General features: G+C 28.1%; 8 protein-coding genes across 8 annotated transcripts; 3 read left to right on the top strand and 5 right to left on the bottom strand.

Annotated features, from left to right (window-relative positions):
• Positions 1-27: 27 nt before the first annotated feature.
• OCT59_010995 (uncharacterized protein) lies at positions 28-1,817 on the bottom strand. The gene is made up of 5 exons (XM_025330043.2): positions 1,243-1,817; positions 1,125-1,175; positions 675-1,030; positions 499-578; positions 28-413 (listed from the first exon to the last, which is right to left on the bottom strand). Exons 1-5 carry the CDS (start codon positions 1,734-1,736, stop codon positions 387-389), a joined length of 1,008 nt encoding a protein of 335 aa, XP_025186137.2. The 5' UTR covers positions 1,737-1,817; the 3' UTR covers positions 28-386.
• Positions 1,818-4,309: 2,492 nt separating this feature from the next.
• On the bottom strand, positions 4,310-6,560 carry OCT59_010994 (uncharacterized protein; the record flags this gene model as incomplete). The annotated part of the gene is made up of 2 exons (XM_025314028.2): positions 4,310-4,380; positions 4,469-6,560. The coding sequence occupies 2 exons, from the start codon at positions 6,558-6,560 to the stop codon at positions 4,310-4,312; spliced, it is 2,163 nt and encodes a 720-aa protein (XP_025186138.1).
• A 2,565-nt stretch (positions 6,561-9,125) lies between these two features.
• OCT59_010993 (Integrator complex subunit 11) lies at positions 9,126-11,168 on the bottom strand (the record flags this gene model as incomplete). Its single annotated transcript, XM_025309045.2, has 2 exons — positions 9,126-10,850; positions 10,937-11,168. 2 exons carry the CDS (start codon positions 11,166-11,168, stop codon positions 9,211-9,213), a joined length of 1,872 nt encoding a protein of 623 aa, XP_025186139.1. The 3' UTR covers positions 9,126-9,210.
• A 142-nt stretch (positions 11,169-11,310) lies between these two features.
• On the top strand, positions 11,311-12,599 carry OCT59_010992 (proteasome component pup2). The gene is made up of 6 exons (XM_025323243.2): positions 11,311-11,420; positions 11,495-11,689; positions 11,772-11,882; positions 11,974-12,032; positions 12,117-12,219; positions 12,292-12,599. Exons 1-6 carry the CDS (start codon positions 11,325-11,327, stop codon positions 12,454-12,456), a joined length of 729 nt encoding a protein of 242 aa, XP_025186140.1. The 5' UTR covers positions 11,311-11,324; the 3' UTR covers positions 12,457-12,599.
• A 30-nt stretch (positions 12,600-12,629) lies between these two features.
• Positions 12,630-15,420, bottom strand: OCT59_010991 (uncharacterized protein; the record flags this gene model as incomplete). Its single annotated transcript, XM_025324436.1, has 13 exons — positions 12,630-12,761; positions 12,835-12,968; positions 13,031-13,155; positions 13,214-13,266; positions 13,337-13,524; positions 13,602-13,821; positions 13,903-13,919; positions 13,991-14,137; positions 14,215-14,455; positions 14,546-14,673; positions 14,732-14,867; positions 14,963-15,093; positions 15,189-15,420. The coding sequence occupies 13 exons, from the start codon at positions 15,418-15,420 to the stop codon at positions 12,630-12,632; spliced, it is 1,884 nt and encodes a 627-aa protein (XP_025186141.1).
• A 150-nt stretch (positions 15,421-15,570) lies between these two features.
• Positions 15,571-16,663, top strand: OCT59_010990 (uncharacterized protein). Its single transcript, XM_025314029.2, has 4 exons — positions 15,571-15,806; positions 15,874-16,142; positions 16,218-16,328; positions 16,400-16,663. Exons 1-4 carry the CDS (start codon positions 15,617-15,619, stop codon positions 16,424-16,426), a joined length of 597 nt encoding a protein of 198 aa, XP_025186142.1. The 5' UTR covers positions 15,571-15,616; the 3' UTR covers positions 16,427-16,663.
• Positions 16,558-20,197, bottom strand: OCT59_010989 (uncharacterized protein; the record flags this gene model as incomplete). The annotated part of the gene is made up of 10 exons (XM_025314030.2): positions 16,558-18,042; positions 18,105-18,382; positions 18,476-18,618; positions 18,881-19,002; positions 19,075-19,131; positions 19,210-19,537; positions 19,604-19,671; positions 19,754-19,924; positions 19,986-20,097; positions 20,169-20,197. The coding sequence occupies 10 exons, from the start codon at positions 20,195-20,197 to the stop codon at positions 16,753-16,755; spliced, it is 2,598 nt and encodes an 865-aa protein (XP_025186143.1). The 3' UTR covers positions 16,558-16,752.
• Positions 20,198-20,358: 161 nt separating this feature from the next.
• Positions 20,359-23,408, top strand: OCT59_010988 (uncharacterized protein; the record flags this gene model as incomplete). Its single annotated transcript, XM_066136228.1, has 13 exons — positions 20,359-20,806; positions 20,892-21,011; positions 21,116-21,194; positions 21,285-21,371; positions 21,449-21,542; positions 21,621-21,735; positions 21,805-21,944; positions 22,005-22,086; positions 22,154-22,362; positions 22,434-22,500; positions 22,586-22,697; positions 22,784-22,868; positions 22,951-23,408. 13 exons carry the CDS (start codon positions 20,359-20,361, stop codon positions 23,089-23,091), a joined length of 1,779 nt encoding a protein of 592 aa, XP_066000876.1. The 3' UTR covers positions 23,092-23,408.
• Between the last annotated feature and the right edge of the window lie 354 nt (positions 23,409-23,762).

The following is a 23,762-nucleotide window of genomic DNA, read 5'->3' as shown; positions in this document are numbered from 1 at the left end:
TAGGTGATAATTTTTTTTTAAAAAAAAGCAATCAATCAATCATTCGTATACTAGAATTCTGCCTGAATGCCTTTTTAATATTTTAGCAAGCATTCGGTCCTGGTGATCTAGTTAAATGAAATGGCAATTGTTTGAGAAATAACTCAAAGTTAATTGATTAAAATTGTACTTTGGGTGGTTATGTTGTCATACATTCATTTAAATTTTTTTTTTTTAATTGAACCTTGCGAAAGATGATAAACATAATTATAAAATTTGGACAATTTAAAATTCTTTAATTTCGGACGTCAATAAAAGAATTATTTTATTTATAATGATAATGATAATATCAAAAATTTAGAATTATATAAAAAAAAAAATCAAAATATTTAATGAATAAAATTTTGTTATAAATTCACATCATAACTTTTTACCTATAATAACATAAAAAATAATTAGTTAATAATATAATATTTACAATGGTAAATTAGTGGGAAAAATTTTGGAAGGTTTGTTTACCTTACTAAAATAAAAATTATTCTCATTTTTCAACAATAATTCAATTTTTTCGGTTGTTAGATTATTAACACTATAATATTCTAAAATAAAAAAAAATTTATTTTTAAAAAAAATAAAGATAATAAAAAAAAAGAAATATTTTTTTACGTATTATTGTTTAAAATAAAATTACATACCAATCCAAGAAAGTTTATTAAATTTTCCAATAGATGTTGATTTCAAATCAAATTTCAAATGAAAAGTAAATTTAGGTAAATCCTTATCATTAGCCTCTATAATCACTTGATTCTTTCTTGAAATATCATCAGTATCATCATCATTTTTTATGACTTTCCAATATCCAATCATAAAATTTTTAAATTTCTTTGATATTTTTAACATATGAACAAATTTATCAAAATTCTTTACAACTTTTGATGGTTCTTTTGTAGTTAATAATGTTATACATGAACCATCTGAAAAAAGTCTAATATATCTGTAATAAGTTACAAGATGAATTGGTTGTATCCACGTATTTTCCGCCAATCCAGGCCTAATAATAAAAATAATAAAAATTAATAAGATAATGATTCTTAAACTGTATTTCAATTATTTCAATTTCGCTTAGTGAAGAAAGTAATTTTTACCTTAGATACTTGCACTTTGAAATATAAACTCCATCTAATCTTACGCGTGGCCTTAAAAAAAAAAATGAAGTTTAATACGCATAATTTAATTATGATAAACTTTTAATTTATATTTTACCTTTCAATATACATTCTTCTCCAATCATTTCCGTGAGCATTTACGCATATTTGGATCAATTCTTTATGATTATTCACATTATTGCAATAAAATTTTTCACATAATAAATGCCATATCGAACTATCCCTTGATAATAAAAAGAATTTTTTACAAACCAATGCAAATCCATTTTCCAAAGAATTCACATCTCCAGTAAGAATTAATTGTTTGAGAATACAAATTATTAATTCATTTGGAAGTTTTGATATATGAATTTTTTTGGTTGGATTCAATGGTAATAAATCAAGTATCGTATTACGAAATGAATTGATTAATCCATCATTTTTTGATTCTTCGATTAGAGGAATTAACGTTGAATTTTCTAAATTAATCGTGTCTTTTTGTTTATTTGTGATGATTGAAACATTGACATCTTTCAAATCTTGATTTTGTTGTCCTTGTTGTAATATTTCTTGTTGCCATTGTTGTCGAAAATTCTCAAGATCACTTTCCATATATTTGTGAAAAAAAATCAAAACTTGAATTAAAAAAAGAAAAATCCTATTATTCAAGAATTAACATGTTCTTTTTTTTTTTCTTTGCATCACAAAATTTTCAGCTTTATGATTTATTATATATTAGTTAAAGCATTCCGTAGTAAAAAATACCCGCAGTCCGGCTCATTCCCGGCGCATTCCCGACGCATCCTGATGCAATATTTACGAATATTATTACGAATATTACCGCGCAGATCATTTTCGTAATCCGCATTATCCGCAATTCATCACATGATCAGATAAATCTTTTTTTTAAAGATTAAACTTTAGGACCGTGTGATCTCGTAATTAATAATTAAAAAAAAGCGATCTTTTCCAAATAAAAAAATTACTGCGGATGCAAACAATGAATAATTGATAACTGATAATGTAAGATGTAGATCGATTTACTTTAATCGTTTTTAATCCGAATATATTAATTTTTTTCTTTGAGAGGATTTAGAGTAACTACATGAGACAATTTTTAATCTATCAGAGATGTAACAATTCATGCAAGTTTCATTGAATCGTTTATTATTCTATTGTATAAAGGAATAAATAAAGTCGCAAAAATAATAAAAAACAGGAACGGACAAATAATAATGAACCTTCTAAAAGAAACTTCTATGAAACGTTTTTATATTTCCGTATTATTTATATAGTTAAAAGTGTAAGGCTGTTAATTTTTTTAAACAAAAAAGAAAAAAAAAATATGAAAGAACCCGAAAAACAGGTTATTGGAATGACATTATGATAAAGAAAAGAGATAAGCCTTTTCTAGTTATATATATTGTTCTGTCATAATCATTTGAATATTGTTCATTAGTTGACAAGCGTGTGGCATTTTTTTTTTTTTTTTTTTTTTTTGAGATTTCACGTTTTATTTTTTTCGCACGTTTAGATTTAATCACGTCATATTCCCACGGTTTGATCTATTGTAAATCATGAAAAAAAAAAAAAGTTTCGGAAATCAACACTTTTATTTTAAATGAAAGGTTCATCTTTCCCAAACTTAGTCACAAATTCCCCAAAGAAAATCATCAGATATTAAAGAAAAATATAAAAAAATGCTTATCGGTCAAATCGATATTTATTTAATAACAAAACGCCCTCTCCTTAAAATGACCGATTATAATGCAAAAAGAATGTCAATGTTCCGTTCTATTCCCCTTGTGTACTATTTATGTCTTTTAAGACGATTATTTAATGAATTTTTTGATCTTATCAATTTTATCTTGAGGAACCAAAGATTAATTTCTTGTCACACATAGAACAGATAACAAATGTGTATAAAAAAAGATAAAGTTGGGCGCTAATGCAGTTTTAGGTACTTTATAAGTGTGGGGGATGATGATCTTACATACATTACATACATATATAAAAAAAAATTTTTTTTTTTTCTTTTCTTTTTCCTTACCAAAATAAAAAAAGAAAAAGCGCATGAATTTTTAATTCTTTTTTTTTTGATTGAATACATACATGAACATATTGGGCATACGGAGAACTAAACCGTAATTAGATAATGAAAAAAAAAATAAATATTTTGATATTGTACTTATGATAAAGTTTAGATTTTTTTTTTTGCTCATAATTTTCCCACGAAAAAAATTCTCAAAGCATCATCCGAAGATTCCCTACATAATGTAAATCATTCCTTAAATTATCATATGATTGCCGTAAAGAACAGGTATACTTCATTGTTCATCTAAGTCACTTCCCAAACTTGGTTTAAAAGCATGTGATTTGAATTGAATTTCTTTTTCTTTTTGGGCTTCAATGAGCGTTAATTTGGCGAAATACAAAAAAAGATTGTGTTTAATTTTGTGTGAACAATATAAATAATAATTTCATTTACACCGGAATATTTAGTGCTATAACATTTTCTATCTATTGTGCTCTTTCCCTTCCGATTCTTCGTACGACGATAATAGATAAACCTTTCTTGGACACCGTGGTTTCGTGTGATTACCTTCTTTACCTTCTGTGTTATATTACGTGACATAGTGTGACAAGTAGTTATTTATAGATGACATCATTAACATCATGAAACTTTATATGTAATATTATTGTTGCGTAATTAGAGATTCTACAGATTACCTGATAAAACGTTATTGACAATTTACTAAATACGTATAGCAGTTATTATATAGCGTATTTTTGACATTTGGCACGTGCATTTTTTTTTTATTATTAAAAATTTTTTTTCAGTTTTTTTTTCAGTCTTATTGAGACGCGTTAAAATTTTATTAGTCTCTTTTTTTTTTTGTTTTTTTTTCTTAAAAATAATTTTTTCGCGGTTTTAAGAGGTTTAAGATAGAAGATATAGAAATGTATATATATAATTTTTTTTTGAGGATTCACAAAAAAAAAAAAAATCTTAGTTTATCTGTACAAAAAAGAAAAAAAGAAATATCTGATAACTCTACATATAATTAACATATATATATATATATTTGTATGTACATATGAAAAATATTTTTATGGTTGGCTATATACAAAAAAAAGTAAAAAATAAAACAATATTCCATATAAATTTCAAATTTCATAATATCTTATTGAGAAAGAGGTGTACTTGGAGTTGATGCAGACGGCAATTGTTCATAAAATGTATATTGAAATTTAGCTAAAAAAGAATAAATAAATTAAAATGAATTAAATGAAAATGAAATGAAATAATTGAAAAAAAATTAATATATAATAAATATACTTACAAATTCCAACAATCGTCCAACATAAATAGTCATCTACTTCTTCAACAGTAGTTGGAGCAATAACTGTATCACTTTTTGTGGTACATGGAATGTTTTGCATATTAACCATTCTAAATGGTTCTTTAGTAAATTCCACATTTTGCATATGAACAACACGAGAAGATTGATATCCAAGGTAAGGTGATGCACCACTAACAGTACATTGATCTTGTGAATGTGGACTATCCATCGTTATAGGTCCTGCCGCACTAAGATAAAGAGATTCTCTCCTATTATTTGATCGAGCACATTGTAAAGCGATTTTTTGCATTTGACTAACAGGCCCACAAGCTCCTTGTGTAATACGACCTTTTTCAACTTTACGTATAATCAATCGTTCAGATTGAAAACCTGTAGTTGGATCACTTAAAACAACTTCTGAACCATATGTTACTTGTATAGTATTATTTAAACATGATGAAGGAGATGGTGGTGTCATTTTTGGTAATATACTTGTTGAAGTAAAAGAATTTAATCCATTATGATTATTTATATTATTATTATTATTATCATTACTCATAACTGTAATAACAAATGGTGACCATGAAGAATTTTTAGCGCATAATTGATTTCCTTCAATACCCATATATTTAGTTCGTACTGTTTGTGAATTTATACGATTAAAAAGAGAAACTTGAGATCCAGATAATATACAAGATGAAACATTCCTTGCTTTAGCAGTTTTCTTTGAAGGTTTTGATATAATAGTAACAGGTGATGAATCGAATACTGCATATGGAATAGTTGAATTTTGCTTAAAAATTTTTAATTTAAGTTCAAAATATTTTGCTTTAGCTGTTCCACTAACATGTAAATATTTAAAGGTTCCTTTCATATTTTCATCAATTAATGTTTTTTGTTCTAATGAACGTTCACCATTTTCACATACAACTGACATAGAAATTTCAGGTTTTCCAACAAAATTTCTACAATTTGGTCTATCAATATAAACTACAGGTGGTGGACATAAAAATCTTTTCTCACTTCCATATGATTTTTGTGCAACTGAAGCATGTTGACAAGTTATAGTAGTCATTTGATATGAATTTGAATTATTATTACCATCAATTTGATGATATTGTCCATCTTGAAGTCTTGGAGAAGGAGAAGGAGAAGATAACATTGGTTGTATAGGTTCATTAATTTTATAATCATCAATTGAACGATGTATTTTTGAAAAAGATTTTGAATCTTCTATATAAGGACTACCACCAATTATAGATTTATTATCAGTTGTATCCCATTTTCTTTTATTTGAATTTGAAATTAAAGGAGGAGGTGAATTACGAGAACGATCAACATCACCAATAGCTTGATTAACACTTGGAAGTGGAAAAGAATTTAAGAAAATATTACTTGGTGGAGAAGGTTGTAAACGAGGGAATGGAATTGAATCAGAAGTTGAAGGTACAGACATTGGAGCAGATGGAACCATAGAAGAAGAAGAAGTTAAAGGAACAGGTGAAGAAATAGGAGAATTTTTTGTTGGACTAGTTGAAAGACCAGGAAACATATTTAAAGTAGTATCTGGAGGTGTTAAAGGTGTAGATAATTGCATTGGTTGTTCTAAATCAATTAAAGAAGAAATTGACATAGCAGCAGGAGTTAAAACACCATTTGAATCAATTTTACGTGGTGAATTAGTAATAGGAGGAGGAAGTAAACGATTTGGATGATAAGAAGAAGTAGTATGTTCTTGAATATTATTATTAATTTTTTGATTTTCTTCGTGATAAGAAAGTTGATTTGAATGTTTTTCATGTGAAACCGAAGAGTTACGACGGTTCAAGTTTAATAATGATTGATTTTCATTATTTCTTTCCACAAAATGATTTGGAAAATTACGTTTTTGAGGTGCTAAACCGGTTGGAGCAACTTCAATGGCAGCATTTAAAAGTGTTTCCAGATTATTACTACCGATAAGATGATTATTACTATTAATATAGGGATATCTATCTAAAGCCTGTTCACCATAAATTTGAGGTTGTTGAGAAGGAAAAATAAATTTTGAATTTTGAGATTTCTGGATATCCAATGTAGCGGTGTTATCCATTATTTTATAAATATATATAATAAGATTATTTTTATATTTTAATAAAAACAAATTTTGACGTTTTTTTTAATAAAAAAAAAAATGAAAAACTTTGAAAAATATTATTTTTTTTTTTATTTTTTTTCAAGTCAATCGCGTGTGAAAAAAAAGAAAATCAATTGCACGGGGTGGGTAGTTATATAGTTATTTTAGTTTAGTTTTTTTTTTTTATTGATATTGTTATAATAATTTATTTTTAATTTATATATGTGGAGAAATGTATTAATGTGGAGAATAAATTTTTTTTTTTTTTTTTTTTTATCAGTGAGGGATCTTTTTTTTTTTTTCAAATCTTTCGAATTTCCTAAATAGATTGAATGTTAACCAGTAAATACTTTGTTTATTCAAAATAATCGGCTAAAAAAAGCAGGGAAAAAGTTCTTAAAAAAAAATCAACAAAATACCGATAAGAACTGTTATCAATTGGATGTTACAAACAGATAAAAAGATAAAATACCAGATACTGCAGTACAACGCTTTTCCCGAGTCAACTTTGTACAATACACATTTCACTTGACCTTAAAAACTTGAAATTATAAAAAAATCAAACGCCCAGAACAAATTTAGAACATCTTTTTTTTTTTTTTTTTTTTTGCAGAAAGTTTCATTTTAATGGTACAATACTTTTTTTTTTATTTTATTTTAATTTTATTTTATTTTTTATTTTATAAATAAATATATATACACAAATTACAAATATAATAAATAAAATATATGTATTATAATTATAATTATAATTATAATATATGTATAAATGTATATAATATATCAGATAAAAATAAACGATTATATAAACAGAATGGTTTTTTTACCTGATTTGTTATTACGTAACACTTTATTATTATTTCTGTAATGTAAATAATATTTTTTTTTTTTTTTTTTGAAAGTGTGGGAGAGTGGCGTGGATATAGTGAAGTAATTTTAAAAGAATTGCATGTGCTTTTTCCGATATAAACAATTTATATTTTTTTTTTTGTAAGACTATGAAAATTTTTCTATTGCATTATGATAAAAGATTAAAAAGATAATCAACTTTTCATTTATTTTGATGATTTTCACTTGTCTCATGATCTTTCTTATCTTACCGAAATGAAAAGATAACTTAATTACCTTATCATAAATAAAATTGATTATTTAATTTGATATTCATTTTTTTTTTTTTTTCATTATAAATAGATTTACACTAAAATAATCGGTTTTACCTAAAATAATCGGTCAAGAAAAAAAAAAAAAAAAAAATTTATATTAAAAAATGAATGAAAAATTTATTTCCACGGGTCCTCTTTTTTCGTGGGATACAAAATCAATTTAAGTTGTACTAATAAAGATATCATTTTTTTGATTGGCTTCGGATATTTTTTTTTTAAAAAAAAAACTTACAAATTTAATATATCGTAAAAAAAAAAACTGATATTTCGCTTTCACGTGATTTTTTCGCAGCTTCTAGATTAAAAATAGGGAATCGTTTTCTAAAGTAGATAAAATGTTCTCACCTCCATCCTGTGAAATTTGATTAGTAATGATTCTAGATTGTGTAACATATGGAAAGCATCTCATACTTTTAAGAACATTGTTGTTTTTCAAAGATGTCATAAGAAACAAACTCAAAATTAAATTATTAATAAAATTCTTTGTTTATGTAATAATATTTTTTTTTGATGAGAAAGAAATCCTAAAAACTCCATTTTCTTGAAAAAGAAATTATGACCTAATGATATGTACCTGAATTAATATGATAAAATATTACTGTATTTGGATTCTCAATAATCATAAAAAACCATTATATTAAGATGAATTAATTAATTAAGTATTTGATTGATTTATATGTATATTCATTTATAAAATTATGTGTGAGAAAGTTTCACAATATATTATATATATATAATATTACGACTTGTTCCGTCCATATACATATTCATTTCATATTCGTTTTTCATTGTACTGGTACATTCTCGTGAATTATTCATTAGATCTTATTTCTATTTATAGATTAAAATCAAATACGTTTCGTTAAATGCAATTATATGTATTTAATAAAAATATGTTCCAAATACTAACACCAAGTTTTTTAGCTAATCGGTAAAATGCGGTAGTATGAAATTTAAAAACTTGTGGGGTGACGATAATTAGTCAATTCTAATATCTATAAAACCTTTCCAAATTTTAAAATTGTCACAATTTAAAGCTAATATAAGAATGGTAAGTTTTATAATTCATTATTACTATAAGAAAACAAAAATCAAGAGTGTAATATATTATAAAAATTTAATTTAGGTTAACATCATAGATAATATGATTTACCATCACTTTTTAATTTCGGTCAGAGATTGTCCGATATTATTTTTTTTAGTGTATTATATAAAAGCTGGTCAATCTGCAGATTTATTTCTATTTTCAGTTTCCCAGAATTTTTGTTTTTTTTCGAATTTGTTGATTGATATCTTCTTATAATGTATATGCATGATCTACAATCAAAAAAAAAAAGAGTATTGCTCATCAAAAATTTTAAAATTTTATTAAAATGTAAATAATAATAATTCATATAAAATACATACAATGTGTTTTTATATATTTGTTATGTACATATATATATATACATACATTCCAACATTCATTCAGGAAGAATATTATCAATTATTGACATCACATAATTCGCCAAATTCTCATCTTTATAATTCCATGAAATATTAAAAGAGTTGGAATTTTTATCAGATATTCTTATTAACATGCTTCTTATTTTTATCTGTGATGAATTCTTAATTATTTCAACTTCATTCACATCATCTTTAAGAGCTTTTCTCACTTTTTCATATACATTTTCCAAAGCTTGAGTGCGAATATCAGTTCGAGTTGAAGTATCAATCTTATTCGGATCAAATGATTTAATAAATTCAAATGTTAACTCACGTAATGGTAAATTTGTATCCCTTATCGCTTCGTTTACATCCATTAATTTTGGTATTTGATCAGGTTCCATCGTCAAAATACCTTGTATAGGAATTCCATTCACTGGTTTGATCTTTGTGATATCAATTTTATCATCTGATGTGGGTAAAGGAAGTTTTTGTGCTGTTAAATGACGTTTAAGTAAATCAACAGAAACATCAACTGGTATAGAAAGTGGTGTATCAATAATTGTTGTTTCTCCATTAGCTGGTGAATAACATGGTATTCGACATTCTCGTTTAATTTTTTCCTGTAAAAATTCCATCTTTGCTTTTTCTCCATGAACTAACATTACATTTTTTGGATCACATTGCTTTATAAGTTGTAAAATTCCCTTAGCATCTGCATGTGCACTGAATGATAAATTTTTTACTTGTAACTTTACATTTATCTTATTATATGCATCTATATAAATTTCTTTATCCCCATTAAGAACTTTAGCTCCAACAGTACCTGCTACACAATATCCAGGCATTATTACCATATTTTCTGGATATGGTGCCCACTTTTTAAAGACTTCCAAAGATGTACCAATATGTAACATACCAGGAGTAGCAAATAAAACTGCAGGACCTGGTAAATCCAAATATTGTCTATCCCAAGGTTTGATATGTTTAAAATCAAACATGTTTCGTTGAACAAAAGTATTTTTTATTTTCTCATTTGTCCAATTAATAAAAAGTTTATAATAATCATTGGCTTTTTCGGTCATACCAGCAGAAAAATATACGGGTACATTAAGATTATTTCTCTCCCAATATGTTTCAATTAAGATACAAAGTTCTTGAGCACGTCCAAGAGCAAAGACTGGTATAAGAACTTTGCCTCCTTGTGTGACACAATCATGAACTTTTTTCAAAAAATCACGCTCACGTGTTCTTTTAGAATCGCGAATAGTTGTGGCATAAGTTGATTCTGTTATTAACAAGTCTGGACGTACTTTATCGATCCATGCTGCACCCAAATGTCGGTCAGGAGTCATGTTATAATCACCAGTATAAACTACTGATTGTGTACCTACTCGTACATAAAACATAGCCGCTCCTAAAACGTGTCCAGCATAAAATGCTTTAATTTCCAAATCATCATCACCATTAACTTTAATTGTTTGATGAAGATTGACAGCAGTAACCTTCTTCATACAATCTTTAATCATTTGAGATGTAAAAAAATTCGTTTCTCCTTTTCTTTCAACAGTAATTTTTCGATAATCTTCAAGTAAAATGGGACAAATAGCTTTAGTTGGATGTGTCATAAAAATAGGTCCTTCATATCCACACATTTCAGTAAAATATGGCAAAGCACCTATGAAATTTAAAAGAATAAATATCAATTAATTTAAATTGTAAAAAAAAAAAACATATAATAAATCTTATTTACCAAATATTTACCACAATGATCCAAATGAAAATGGCTTACTATAATACAATCTAATTGTTCTGTGAATCGGTTTGTTTTAGAAATATATGAAAAATCCGGAAATCTTCTTTCGTCATTGTATCCCATGTGCATTCCACAATCAAACATTAAATTTTTTATTCCTGTACTATCATCACCAATGGATATAAGAATACAGCTACGTCCAACATCTTGACCTGCACCAAGCGGTATTATTTTTATCATGATTTAAAATATATCATTTATTTTCATCAAAAAATTTTATAATGCAGATGGGACACAATCTGTTTGCGTTATACCGTACGTAATGCTGAACTTGTTACACAGGCCCAAATTATAAAAAAAGTTTCGTCGATCATTTTTCAACATCTAACTTTCATCATGTTTTTAACGAGATCTGAATACGATCGCGGAGTAAATACTTTTTCACCTGAGGGACGTTTATTTCAGGTGGAGTACGCGATCGAAGCTATTAAGGTATTCCTTTTAATAATGTTTATTCTATTTCTTCCTTTTTGAAGTCGACTTTATCAATATAATTTTTTCAATAGTTGGGTTCCACAGCAGTAGGAATTCAAACTTCTCATGGTGTCGTCTTGGCTGTTGAAAAACGCGTCACTTCTCCATTATTAGTATCGAGCAGCATCGAAAAGATTATGGAAATTGATTCGCATTTAGGGTGTGCTATGAGTGGTTTAACTGCTGACTCCCGCACTATGATTGATCATGCCAGAATTGAAGCTCAGGTTTATATTAAAAGATAATTCATAATCGTAAATATAATTTGATTGTTCAACGACATTAAATACTCGTTTATTGTTTGTAAAGAATCACAGATTTACTTATAATGAAAAAATTAAAGTCGAATCCGTTACACAAGCTGTTTGCGATTTGGCTTTAAGATTCGGAGAGAGTGCTCATGGTGAAGAATCAATTATGGTTAGTTTGTTTGAAATTAATTATGTATTTCGCGCAAAATCTATACGTTTACTAAAAAATTATTATTATCATTTTTCTTTTTTCTAAATAGAGTAGACCTTTTGGCGTCGCCTTGTTAATTGCCGGTATCGATGAGAAAGGGCCTCAATTGTAAGCGAAAATTTTTGAACTTTAGAAATTTATTCTTTATACAATTATTTAATATTTTTATTTATTAAATAAAATAAATAAAAGATATCACGCAGATCCATCGGGAACATTTATGCAATATGACGCGAAAGCTATCGGGTCTGGATCCGAAGGTGCACAAACTGAATTAAACGAAGAATATCATAAAGTAAATATTTTTAATATAATTTATTTACGTATTTTATTTGTATAATACTAAATAATAATATTATGATTTCAGTCTCTCAGTTTGCAAGAAGCAGAAACTTTATCATTAAAAGTCTTGAAACAGGTAATGGAAGAAAAGTTGAACAACACAAATGTTCAATTAGCTGCTGTCACAGAAGAACACGGATTTAGAATTTATAGCGAAGAAGAGTTACAAGTTGTGATAGATAGATTATAATAATCTTGAAAATAAGTATCTAAATTTTATTATGGCGCAGTAAAAGGACAATTTATATGAAATGAATTTTACAATAAATAAGTGAGATAAATTAAATTATAAATTAAATTATTATTCTATAAATATCTTGTAAATTGTCCAAGAAGAAAAATAATTATTACTATTCTACGAGTTTAATTTTCTTCAATAACGGTATCCATTTCACCATTTTCAAGCCGGGAATCTTGTGAAATATCATCTTTATTTTTGTTAAATCGTAGTAGATTATCTAATAAAAATTTAAGATCCAACCCAACCTCGCGTAACTAAGAAAAAAATTAAATATAAATATTATCCAGAATTTATATTAAGAAGTGAAAATATACACCTTTAACTTACCATTAAACAATGTTCTCTAGCATATCTTAAACATTCTTGTATAGTGCTATCTTCACGGTTATGTAAGCTGTATACTTGTCGTTTAAACATACTTGCATAATGTTCCATCTCCTCTTGTACCCATTTGACAAGACCTGTTAAAGCAAAAATAATTAATTTTTATTATAATGAATTGATAACTAACCCAATAGTATACCTGAAGCCATTCTCATATCTCTAAAAGCGGAATTATACCAGTCACATGTATTTTTAACTAAGGTAAAATACACTAATGATAATTCATTAATATATTGTGGTATATCCCCCTCGAATTTAAGTTGTCTAAATAATTAAATTATGTTAGAAAGAATTAAACCATTTTTCGCGAATTAAAGCTTACTTTGTTCTTATTCTAATGTTTTCAGTTCTTGCAACAAGGAACAATTCACGTGCCTAGATCAAATTTAAGGTTTAACGATTTAATCGAAATTTTTGTTAATTTTATTAATTTTGAATTTACTACCTGTTCCCCATATCCGAGACGCAATAACCATCGTGTACATTTCTGTACATGTGACTTTTTCACGTCGGGATTTGAGAGATCACGACTAATAGCAAGAGATAGCCGAACGACGCGATCCTCCATTTTAGCACGAATCGTATCCAATTTTCCAGGATTAGGCGATGATACATTAGTTAGGGCATTCTTTGCTATAATTCATAATGTTGTACATATATGCTTGTATCAATAAACGTTCTGTAATATCTATAATAAAATATCAATATACCTTTTTCAATATTCTCAACAGCTTGCTCAAATTCACGCGTTGCAATATGGACATCTAACTCATCAGCTAAATCTTCCATTTCACGAATATCATTCATTGTAAAAGTCTTTGTCGGCAACTTTGGAACAGATTTTCTTGATCTCAGAGATTGTGCCATTGTTCCTTTTTTTTTTCTCGAAAGTGTTCTAATAAGTGGAGTATGTTGTTGTTGTTGTGATTCCTACCATATTTAAAATTCATAATTATTAGATTTTACATTTATTATAAAAATTGTACGTTTATTAATTTTGATAGTACATACTGCAGCTATGACAGAATCTAGTAAATTAAATCAATATATTAGACTTTAATTTAAGTATATTGTAAGCAAAAATTTTTTAAAAACGTACCTGCATGTTTTACGGCTTTGACTGACATCATTTCGTCAGTTGCGCGTTTGGTCATATTTAGCAAATTTTTTTTCTCATCGGCATTTCCAGCTTGGAAAATAAATTGATCCGTCGGATGCTTTAGGATTTTAATAAAATTTACTTGCTCTGATAAAAACAAGTAAATTTTAGATTTTTTAAAAGAAAATATTATTAATGAATAATAATTTTAACTTTAAACAAACCTTCAGTGTCTTTCATATCAATTAGAGTTATATCTTCTAAAGAAAAACAACGGTCAGCAACCAATTTGGCTTTTGATGTATCTTTAGAAGCTTGACGTTTCTTTTTACTAGCAACCAATAGACAATCATTTAATAGAAAAATATGCACTGATTGTTTCGGCTTATTTGTACTAAAACTAATCTCGATAAAATTAGAACATTCTCGAAGTATATGTCTTCCAGGTTCTAACGAGACAAAATTCTAGAATATATATTATAAAAAATTTAAGGTCATAATAGGATCAAAAGTAATATTTTAAAATTTCAATCGAATGGTTTAAAAGATATTAACCTGAGCACCTTCCACACCTGCCCATAATTCTTGAATTTGTGCTTTCCAAATCGATTGCATATCAGTAGCATTATTTAGGGTCGGATTACGTCCTCTGGGTACAATTGGCTCCGAAGTTACTGAAGTTACTATATATAATTTCATGTTAATAAATAACATATATTAGTTTTCTTCTTCAAAACATACCAGGCCCAATATTGATGGATTCTGTACTATCATCTCTTAAATTGTCGCTGACATTGCGTAATTCATTCAATTGCCCGCGTAATACAAGCATATCACTTTCTAATTGTAAAATATTGACTAACGAGTCAAGGATGAACTGACACATAAAATTTTTAGCTCTTTATACTGAAATCATTAATGATCTGCGCTTTATTTTAAAGAAAGGATATTTGATATCTCCTGGGATATCACCACGAATTCATTATAATTTTTATACACATTTCTTTGCAAATCGCTGGCTGCTAGCTCCTTTGAATCTCGTAGTGTCCCTAAGAAAGACCTTACTCCTTCTTCTGTGGCGTTTGATAGTGCTTTTTGGATGTCTATTAGCAACTTTATTTATCAATTATTCTTATATATAATAATTGATAATTAAGAATAAATCATATTTTTAATACTTTCTATACTATGAACATACATGCTTCAGGTCTAAATTCTTCGTCTGCAAATTCCACCATATCAATAGCAGGTGCTTCCCTAATTTCCTCATCGGGAGTATAGGGCCTCCCAACACTATTATTGTTCCACTTTCCTTCGACTTTTAAGCCACCACGAGTAACTTTTCTAGGTGAAGAAGGGGAGATACTTCTCTCGATCCCATTTATTGCATTAGCTAATCGAATATTTAGACCGCGAGGCTTGCTAGACATTTTGACTAGTGTTTTGGATCAAACACTATGACGTACGAGAAGAATATTATGAAGCTGGTTGTACAACAATAGTGAGCTGAAAATCGCAGTAATATCTGGGCGGTATTCAAAAAAAACTATAAATACAGTTATCAAGTATACTTTACTTCAGTTTTGTAAAGAAATATATTATTTATCCGCAATTTATCGTCCAAACATGAAAATCTACTCTGTGTCGATTTACTCTCGAGATTCTAACGAAGAAACCATTCGTTTGGCTGCAGAATATGATCTCTCCAGTTTTGGTTTCTTTCAGCGTAGTACTGTACAAGATATTATTATGGTAATTTCCAAAACTATCGCAGAAAGAACAAGTCCTGGTCAAAGACAACGTGTCGAAGAACAGCGTATGCACCTTTTTGGAGGAAGGGATCTCACAATTTTCTAATACTAATTGATTAAATTATTTTATAGCTTATGTAGGATATGTTTACGCACGTTCTGACATTCATCTTACAGGAGTCATTGTCACGGATGAAGAGTATCCACAACGTGTATCATTCTCTGTGCTAAACAAAATTCTTGATGAATTTCTCATAAAATTTCCGCCAAATGATTGGTCCAAACCAGACAAAATCTCTTTTCCAGAATTGAAAACTTATTTAATTAAGTATCAAGATCCTAAGCAAGCAGATCAGATTACAAAAGTACAAGAACAATTGGATGAAACTAAACTAGTCATGGTAAAAAACAATATTATCTAAATCGAATTTGAAATAAGCTTTAAACATTTAATATTGATATTCTACTTATTGTAGAATAAAACGATCGAATCCCTTTTGCAACGTGGAGAAAAATTGGACGATTTGATAGATAGGTCACAAGAAATTTCTTTTCAGTCCAAAGCATTTTATAAGCAAGCCAGAAAGGTCAGTGTCATTTTGAATTATAAAATTATTAAATCATTTTTTTAATTTTTTTTTTATTATTTTTATCACAGACAAATAGCTGCTGTACTATTTCGTGATAATTTTCTAAATCTTTTGAATGTACATTTATATTTATATTTAATTTCGGTGTATTATTTTTAATGCAAGATTAATTTTGGTAAATCTTTATAAAAATTAATTTCATAATTTTAAATCAACTCTATATTCTGTATTTAAAAGTTGAGAACAATAAATAGTTTATTTATCCTTATTTTGATGAATAATGGCACTATGGCAGTAAATAAAAACAATGGTATGATGTAAATTTACAACAAACTATAATATCCGTAATATCTTATAAGAAACTTTTTTTTAAAATTTTTTTTTTTTTCTAAAAAAATACATGTGCTATACAAATTGTAATCTACGAAACACCCAAAGGGTCATCAACCGGTACAACAGGTGTATTAGTAGCCGTAACAATATGGCTACTTGTCGACCCAATATTTACATTATTTTCTTGATTTATACTTTTTGATGTAATTCTTTCGGAATAAAGCGATGAAGAAGTTTGAGGTACAATCATTGAATTTCTTGTCTTCCTTTGATTAGATGTAGGAATTGATTTAAATGCATCATTATCTTTTGAAAAATCTAAAGTGCTCATTTTATCAGATGAGAATCCAGATAAACTATCAAAACTACCAATACTTGCTCTCTTTGGGTTAAATAGAGAGTTTTCATCATCGTCAGTATAACCTTCAATCATCCAACTATATTTAGAATTTGATGCAATAGAAGATTTCGGCGTTCCAGTCCCCGTTTCACTCTTTTCCATATCAATATCACTCAATATATCTTCTAACTTAAGTTTGGATTTAGGTTTTGGAGTCTTAGTAGCATATGATGATGTAACTTTTGACTTTTCGTTTGAAGTATTTATGCTAGTAGAACTAGTTCCGCTAGAATACTGCTGATTTAATTGGGGAGTTACTTTTGTGGATGATGGTGGTGACGACTGTAGAGGTAAAGTTGATATTGATTGAACAGCAGGTTTCGTTGAAATTGTTTCTACGACTGATGTCTTTATGATATTGTTAGAAGAACTTGTGGGAGTTAGACTCTTGTCTTGTTTCGTCTGAATCTCTTTAGTAACAGATGCAGTTTCATCCTCTGTCCCAGTTACACTAACTACACTAACACCATCATCTACTACTTCCCAGTGATCATGATCATCTCCATTATGGGATGTTATTTCCATAATATGTGAATTAAATTCTTTTATGGAGCCATTCAATACATCTCTCACATGCTTGAGACCGTGTAAAGCGTGAAGAACAGAAATTTCATGAGTCGTCGATTCTTCATTATTACTACCTGAAATGTATTCAAATGACGATCGAGATTCGGAACCATCAGTAGAGCTTTTTTCAATTTTTTCTGCGTCCGTTGCACTTGTAATTTCTCTCGATTTAGTCCTACCCAACATTTCTTGCTCGAGAATTTCTATACTTTTTTGAACTACTAATGCTATCTGTCGATTCTGTTCTTTTAATTTTGTAAATTCCTCAAATGACATATTTTGAGCTTCTGAACTTGATTGATCAACATGATTTGACACTTGTTGATTTGCATATCTTTGTGAAACATCTATAGAACTAGAGCGGTCATGCTCTGTGCGAAGTTGACCATCTTGTTTGCGAAGTACATTTTTCTAAAAAAAAAAAAAATCATCAAATAGGGAAATTTGGAAAGAGATTGCAAAATATCACTAACCTTTACTTCACCATATACGTTTATAACTGCCTTATTTATTACTGCACTACGATCTAATACATTTTTTAAATGAACAAACCCTTCTTGTGGTTCTTTAGGAGTTAGTACGGGGAGAGGTTTACCTGTTCTAGATGCATTCTGTTTAAGAATATAAGTGCCACCTTCCTGTGTTGAATGATCACGAAGATATATTGCTTGCTTAATCAACACCTCTGTGTCTGATGTTGGAGGATAGCGCATTAACATACTCAAACATTCGGTATAGTCAGAATCTAGCACTATATTTATTATATATATTATTAGTAAAATAAATTTGTAAACGACATAATTTTAGATTTTAGACAATCCTGCATAAAAATAATAATACTCACACTCGTTACGAATGAGTAACATCATTGCAACGCATACATATTCAACTATCCTCAAAGCTGGATCCTCCGCAAATATTCCATCCCATAATATTAAAACTTTATTCAAAGGAAATTCACGGCCAAAAAGTAACCTTATCCACCGTCTGTAATAAAAGGAATTACATTTAGCCTCTTAGCTTCTTACTACAATTCGTATAAATTTGCGACCAAGAGAGAGTTATATTTATCCCATTCATAAAAGCAATTGAATTTCTACCACCATACTCGCAATATATTGTAACTAAATATATATGTTTACCCAGTGACAATTCACAGTATGGTAATGTTATATGTTGGCAAATATTTGTAACACGGTAATGGAATTAATTATATTTCCAAATAAAATAAAATATGTCAAAGACCTACATTCCATAAAGCTGAGGCTCAATTTCTAAATCAATTAAATGCTTATATAATTCAGGATCAATTATTTGAAGATATTCATAAATTTTATTACATTTCCTGAACACAGGAGTTGCTTTTGCGACCTTAAATAAAAAAGTTCGCATAGATTTTAGACGTGTGAAATAGGAAAACTTATACAATTATAATAAACAAACCTCGGCTTGGTTATTTTTGATTAATCTCGCGTATTCAAGATCAGATCCTTGAGCACGCTATTAGATCCAAGTTAGCCAAAATAATATAAAATTCTTGATTAGATAATACTGTTTAGTCTAAATGGTCTATCGTACCTTTACTGGCTTTTTGTTGAAAATTTCATCATTGTATTCATAATATTCTTTTGCTGATTTCATTAATGCAGAAAATAAGGCAAAAGTATCATGTTCAACGTAATCTGCATTTAAAGTTTGTTTGATTATCGTATCTTCGCTATTTTCCACCGCATATCCGCTAGAATTAGGAATACTCTCTTTATCAATAACCCATAGAATTGGGGCTAAAAGTTCATGCATTCCCTGACGATAAGAAACATCTTGATTCATTTTACAATATATAAAAAGAATATCCAGTAATCGATTTTGGCTTAAAGGAGTGCGGAAATATTCATTATCTGGAAACCTAAAAATTCATTATTAAATTAATAATATAAAATATAATCTAAATCGCATCATATATTCTACCAACGTTCGTTCAACATCTTGGCGTATGATTTTTCTTAATTCCGTATCTTTAAAATATTCTTGCCATGGATTCTATTATTTTTAAAATGATTAATATGATTAATATCATTCAAACATGACTCATACTTTCATTGATAAATTGATAATAACATACCGCTTGGTCTAAAGATAATGGGTTATTTATATTTAAATCGTTTGCGTTATTATTATCATTGTCAGGACTAGTAATATATTTTTGTCGAAGATCCGCGTAATGTTGTCGTTCTTTATGAAGAGCCAGAGGCCATGTTGCAGAGTCTAAACCCGGCAGGTACGCCAAGTATAACTATAAAGTTTTTCGAGATGTCAAATAGTTGTTGGTTTCATGTAAAAACAATGAGAGGTACCTTCCAACAGACGGATCTTAATCCTTTCGAGCAAATATTTCCCTCAACACCTTTTTCTCGCAATGATGTTAGTGAAAGCAACGGGTCTTTAAAAATGACGTCCCATTTTTCTCTGAAAAATAACAAGTTTAGTTTATTCTCCTGAGTAAAGAAGCCAAGAAAAGGAACCTGTTATAAACATACTTGACTTTTTCAAAAGACTGGCTGTCCATATTAATCGCAATTTATTATAAATTCGAGAGAGTAAATGTGTTTATACTAGGCGAGGGTCACACGCTGAGCATGTGACATACTAGCTGTCGTACAGATTGTCCTGCAGGGATTTAAATTACCTACTAAATTAAACTGACATAATTTACTAAAATAAACTGCAATGTTTTCCTCACCCAAGAGTCCAGCTTTATCACCAATGTCACCGATTATGGAAGATCTTCTTTCGGACTCTAATAGTATTCTCACTTCAGATGAATCACTTTCGCCCACGTTACAGCCTCGTAAATATAAAGCAAAACCTACTACACAACTTTCTTTAGAAGTTTCTTCGACAGCATGCAGCTCCTCTTCTGCTGATTCTTCGGTAAAAAGTTTCAACGCAATTTCAAGTAAAATAGAAGATAATATTAATGGAGAGACTCGATCAAAGGAAGGTTCTGTAGACGATTTACTTATAGGGCTTATGAATAGATCTAACTCAGTTACCTCAAATGATAAGTATCTTTCGGCTTTCAGAAGTAGTAAAGGGTTCATTAATAGTCAAAAGCGAACGATTTATAGTGAACCAGAAAATATTGGCTCAGAGTGTGAAGTTGCAGGAAGCGTAGGTATGTATGTACTATTACACTTTATTTATAAAAATTTATCATACAACAGTCACTTATTGTCAACAATTTTTTTTTTAACTCCTAGACTCAGACAGTTCTATAGAATGGATCGGAAGCCATACGATGAGTAATGATCATTCGAATGTGCCAGTTATTTCGGTAGATGAAGAATATTCGGGATATCGTCGCAAGTATGGACATGAAGGTTGAAGGTGTTTTCATCTTAACTTTTATTAAAAAAAGAAATAATAACAAGCAATAATGAGGAAATACAAATTAGACAACTGAAATTTTCAATTTTAATATTAGATCCACAATCTGTTAATTGGTGTCGACATCGAAAACATTTTTTTATACTTAGTAGTGCCGGCAAGCCAATCTATACTCGGTATGATTTAGATAATTAGCCATATTTATTGTATTTATTGTATTTAAAAGTTTAATAATTTTAATAATTTTATATTATTTTCCTGAATAGTTATGGAGATGAATCACGGATATCAGGTTATACGGGTGTGATTCAGGCTATTGTTTCTTTTTTTGTTGATGCTGAAGATTCTATAAGGTTTATCTAAAAAAAAATCAGTAGTTTTTTATGTAAAACATTAATCATTAGTTATTAACGTTATAATTTTGAGATAGATGTATCAACGCGGGAAATCACAAATTTGTATTTTTACTTAAGGGCCCATTGTATCTTGTAGCTGTATCACGGACGAATGAATCAGAAACTCAGGTATTAAACAAGTAATGTTCGTTATATCTATTTGGAACCTTGATATAGTGAAATGAATAATATTTTTTTTTTTTACAGCTCAGAGATCAATTGAATTATTTATATAACCAAATTTTAAGTGTTTTAACGTCCACTCAATTAACAAGAATTTTTGAACAACGGATTAATTATGATTTGCGCCTTCTACTTGGAGGTTGATTATTTATATTAATCTTAGATTTGTTGTTTATTGTTAATGTATTGATATAGAATTTCTTTATAGGCACTGAACCATTTTTGGATAACCTTGCAACTTCTATGAGCGATGAACCAGGATTCATGTTGGGCTCAATTCAGTGTGTTAGGATGAATAAAGAATTACGAGACAAAATTGGAAGTATTTTGCAGATAGTAAAGTCGAAGGTAGTATGTAATAGTTTGCGTTTATTAATAATTTGCTATTATTGACTCATTTTATTATAGGATCTTTTATATGCTATGCTAATAGCCAATAATAAATTAATAACATTGCTAAGACCTAAAAGACATAGTCTTCATTCAGCAGGTAAAAGGTTGAATATATGAATTTATCAATCAATATATCTTTTATACTAATATTTCTTTCTGTAAAGATCTTCACTTAATTTTTAATATGGTAAATGGTTCTTCGACTTTTCGGTCAGCTGAATCATGGACTCCAATATGTCTTCCAAAATTCAACAACAAAGGGTTCCTCCACGCTTATGTATGCTACATTACTGGGAATGTATGTTTGCTCTTGATTTCTCCAGATAAAGACAAATTTTTTGAGTTATCTGATGCTAAAAGTATAATAGTTGAGGTAAGCTTAAAATTTCTCGTCCTTTTAAAACTTTGTAAAGGGTTCATATTCATATATATCTGTTATTTTAGGAACTCACTAGTTGTAATGCATTACAAGCGATAGAGGAAGTGTCACAGAGTGAAGGTTATTCTATAGGTGTGTGCTTACTACCTAAACTAATTTTGTATATTGTATATATTTGGTAATTTTCTAATATATCATACTTTATTATTATTAACAGCAGATGTTGGTGCAGCAGGTTTACGTCATTTTATATATAAATCAAGGAAGCATGTACAATATACATCACCTACGTTTATGGCACCATATAATGATCCTCATGAGAAACAAAAGTACGAAATTTTTTTTTTCATTTATATATGTATATTAAATTAATTTTCTATTTCTATTTATTATTTAGATTGTTTAAATTATACAGATACACACATGATCGCATGCATTCACGTATTCGACCACTTAAGGTACATTATTATGTGAGTCCAACAGAAACTATATTAGGATGGGTATGTTGTGTTATTAATTTGTCCTTGCTTTTTTATTCATAATATATTATTAATTTTATAACATATATAACTTTAATTAAAGATAACCTCAACATTTGAATTATATGCCGCATTTGGTCCATTAATATCTAAGTCGGCATTGACTAATTCCTCCCATACATTGTTGAAATGGATAAAAAAAGAGGAGGAAAATTTATTTATTCTGAATTCACAAGTATTTTAATATTTATTAACAATCCTTTTTATAAAGGATTACATCTATTAATATATATACTGATTTCTTGCAAAGATTGTTTAATTTATTTAAATTACTTGTTATATTTAATAGATAATAATAATTTGTTATAAGTAGTATTATTATATTTATATCATAATATATATAAACAATATTAACCCTTCAAATTATACAAAAGCTTCTTGAAATTCACAACCAAATGGAACAACAAAATATTTTATTTTGTTATACCAACTTAAATGTATAGTATTAGATAGAATAAAATGCATTGATGAAATAAAGAAATTGCCTTTAGATTAGTTATTAGATTATTACATGAAAATTATCAAAAACCAATAATTTTTACAAGATATAAATTTTAAAATCACATGAGTTGAACAAGAAAATGCATTCCAATATTATTAAATTATTAACAGTTAAATATAGCATTTAATTCTTAATTTATACAAATATACCTATAACTAACAAATAAGCATTAAATTAGAATCCAAAATCCATTTTATTCTTTCGTTTTGCATAGCAACTGGTTTCTTTCTTATAATATTACTTTATGGAAAATAAAAAAACTTTACTTTGATTTTTTAAACATGTGTGTTTTCGAGTGATTTTATAGAGCGAAAAATGAATACATCGATTCTTTATTATTTATGAAATAAAGC

This window comes from Rhizophagus irregularis, chromosome 19, assembly GCF_026210795.1.
Source record: "Rhizophagus irregularis chromosome 19, complete sequence".
In the NCBI taxonomy this organism is placed as follows: domain Eukaryota; kingdom Fungi; phylum Glomeromycota; class Glomeromycetes; order Glomerales; family Glomeraceae; genus Rhizophagus; species Rhizophagus irregularis.
This window is presented reverse-complemented; position numbering and strand designations above follow the sequence as displayed.

Bases quoted from the DNA above. Each gene is read 5' to 3' on its own strand.
- OCT59_010995 (XM_025330043.2), bottom strand. From the start codon at position 1,736: ATGGAAAGTGATCTTGAGAATTTTCGACAACAATGGCAACAAGAAATA. The intron at 1,031-1,124 runs GTAAAAATTACT...TTTTATTATTAG, and splicing joins TCAAAGTGCAAGTATCTAAG to GCCTGGATTGGCGGAAAATA. The intron at 579-674 runs GTATGTAATTTT...TTTTTATTTTAG, and splicing joins TAATAAACTTTCTTGGATTG to AATATTATAGTGTTAATAAT.
- OCT59_010992 (XM_025323243.2), top strand. From the start codon at position 11,325: ATGTTTTTAACGAGATCTGAATACGATCGCGGAGTAAATACTTTTTCA. The intron at 11,421-11,494 runs GTATTCCTTTTA...TTTTTTCAATAG, and splicing joins ACGCGATCGAAGCTATTAAG to TTGGGTTCCACAGCAGTAGG. The intron at 11,690-11,771 runs GTTTATATTAAA...TTGTTTGTAAAG, and splicing joins ATGCCAGAATTGAAGCTCAG to AATCACAGATTTACTTATAA.
- OCT59_010990 (XM_025314029.2), top strand. From the start codon at position 15,617: ATGAAAATCTACTCTGTGTCGATTTACTCTCGAGATTCTAACGAAGAA. The intron at 15,807-15,873 runs GTATGCACCTTT...ATTATTTTATAG, and splicing joins ACAACGTGTCGAAGAACAGC to CTTATGTAGGATATGTTTAC. The intron at 16,143-16,217 runs GTAAAAAACAAT...TACTTATTGTAG, and splicing joins ATGAAACTAAACTAGTCATG to AATAAAACGATCGAATCCCT.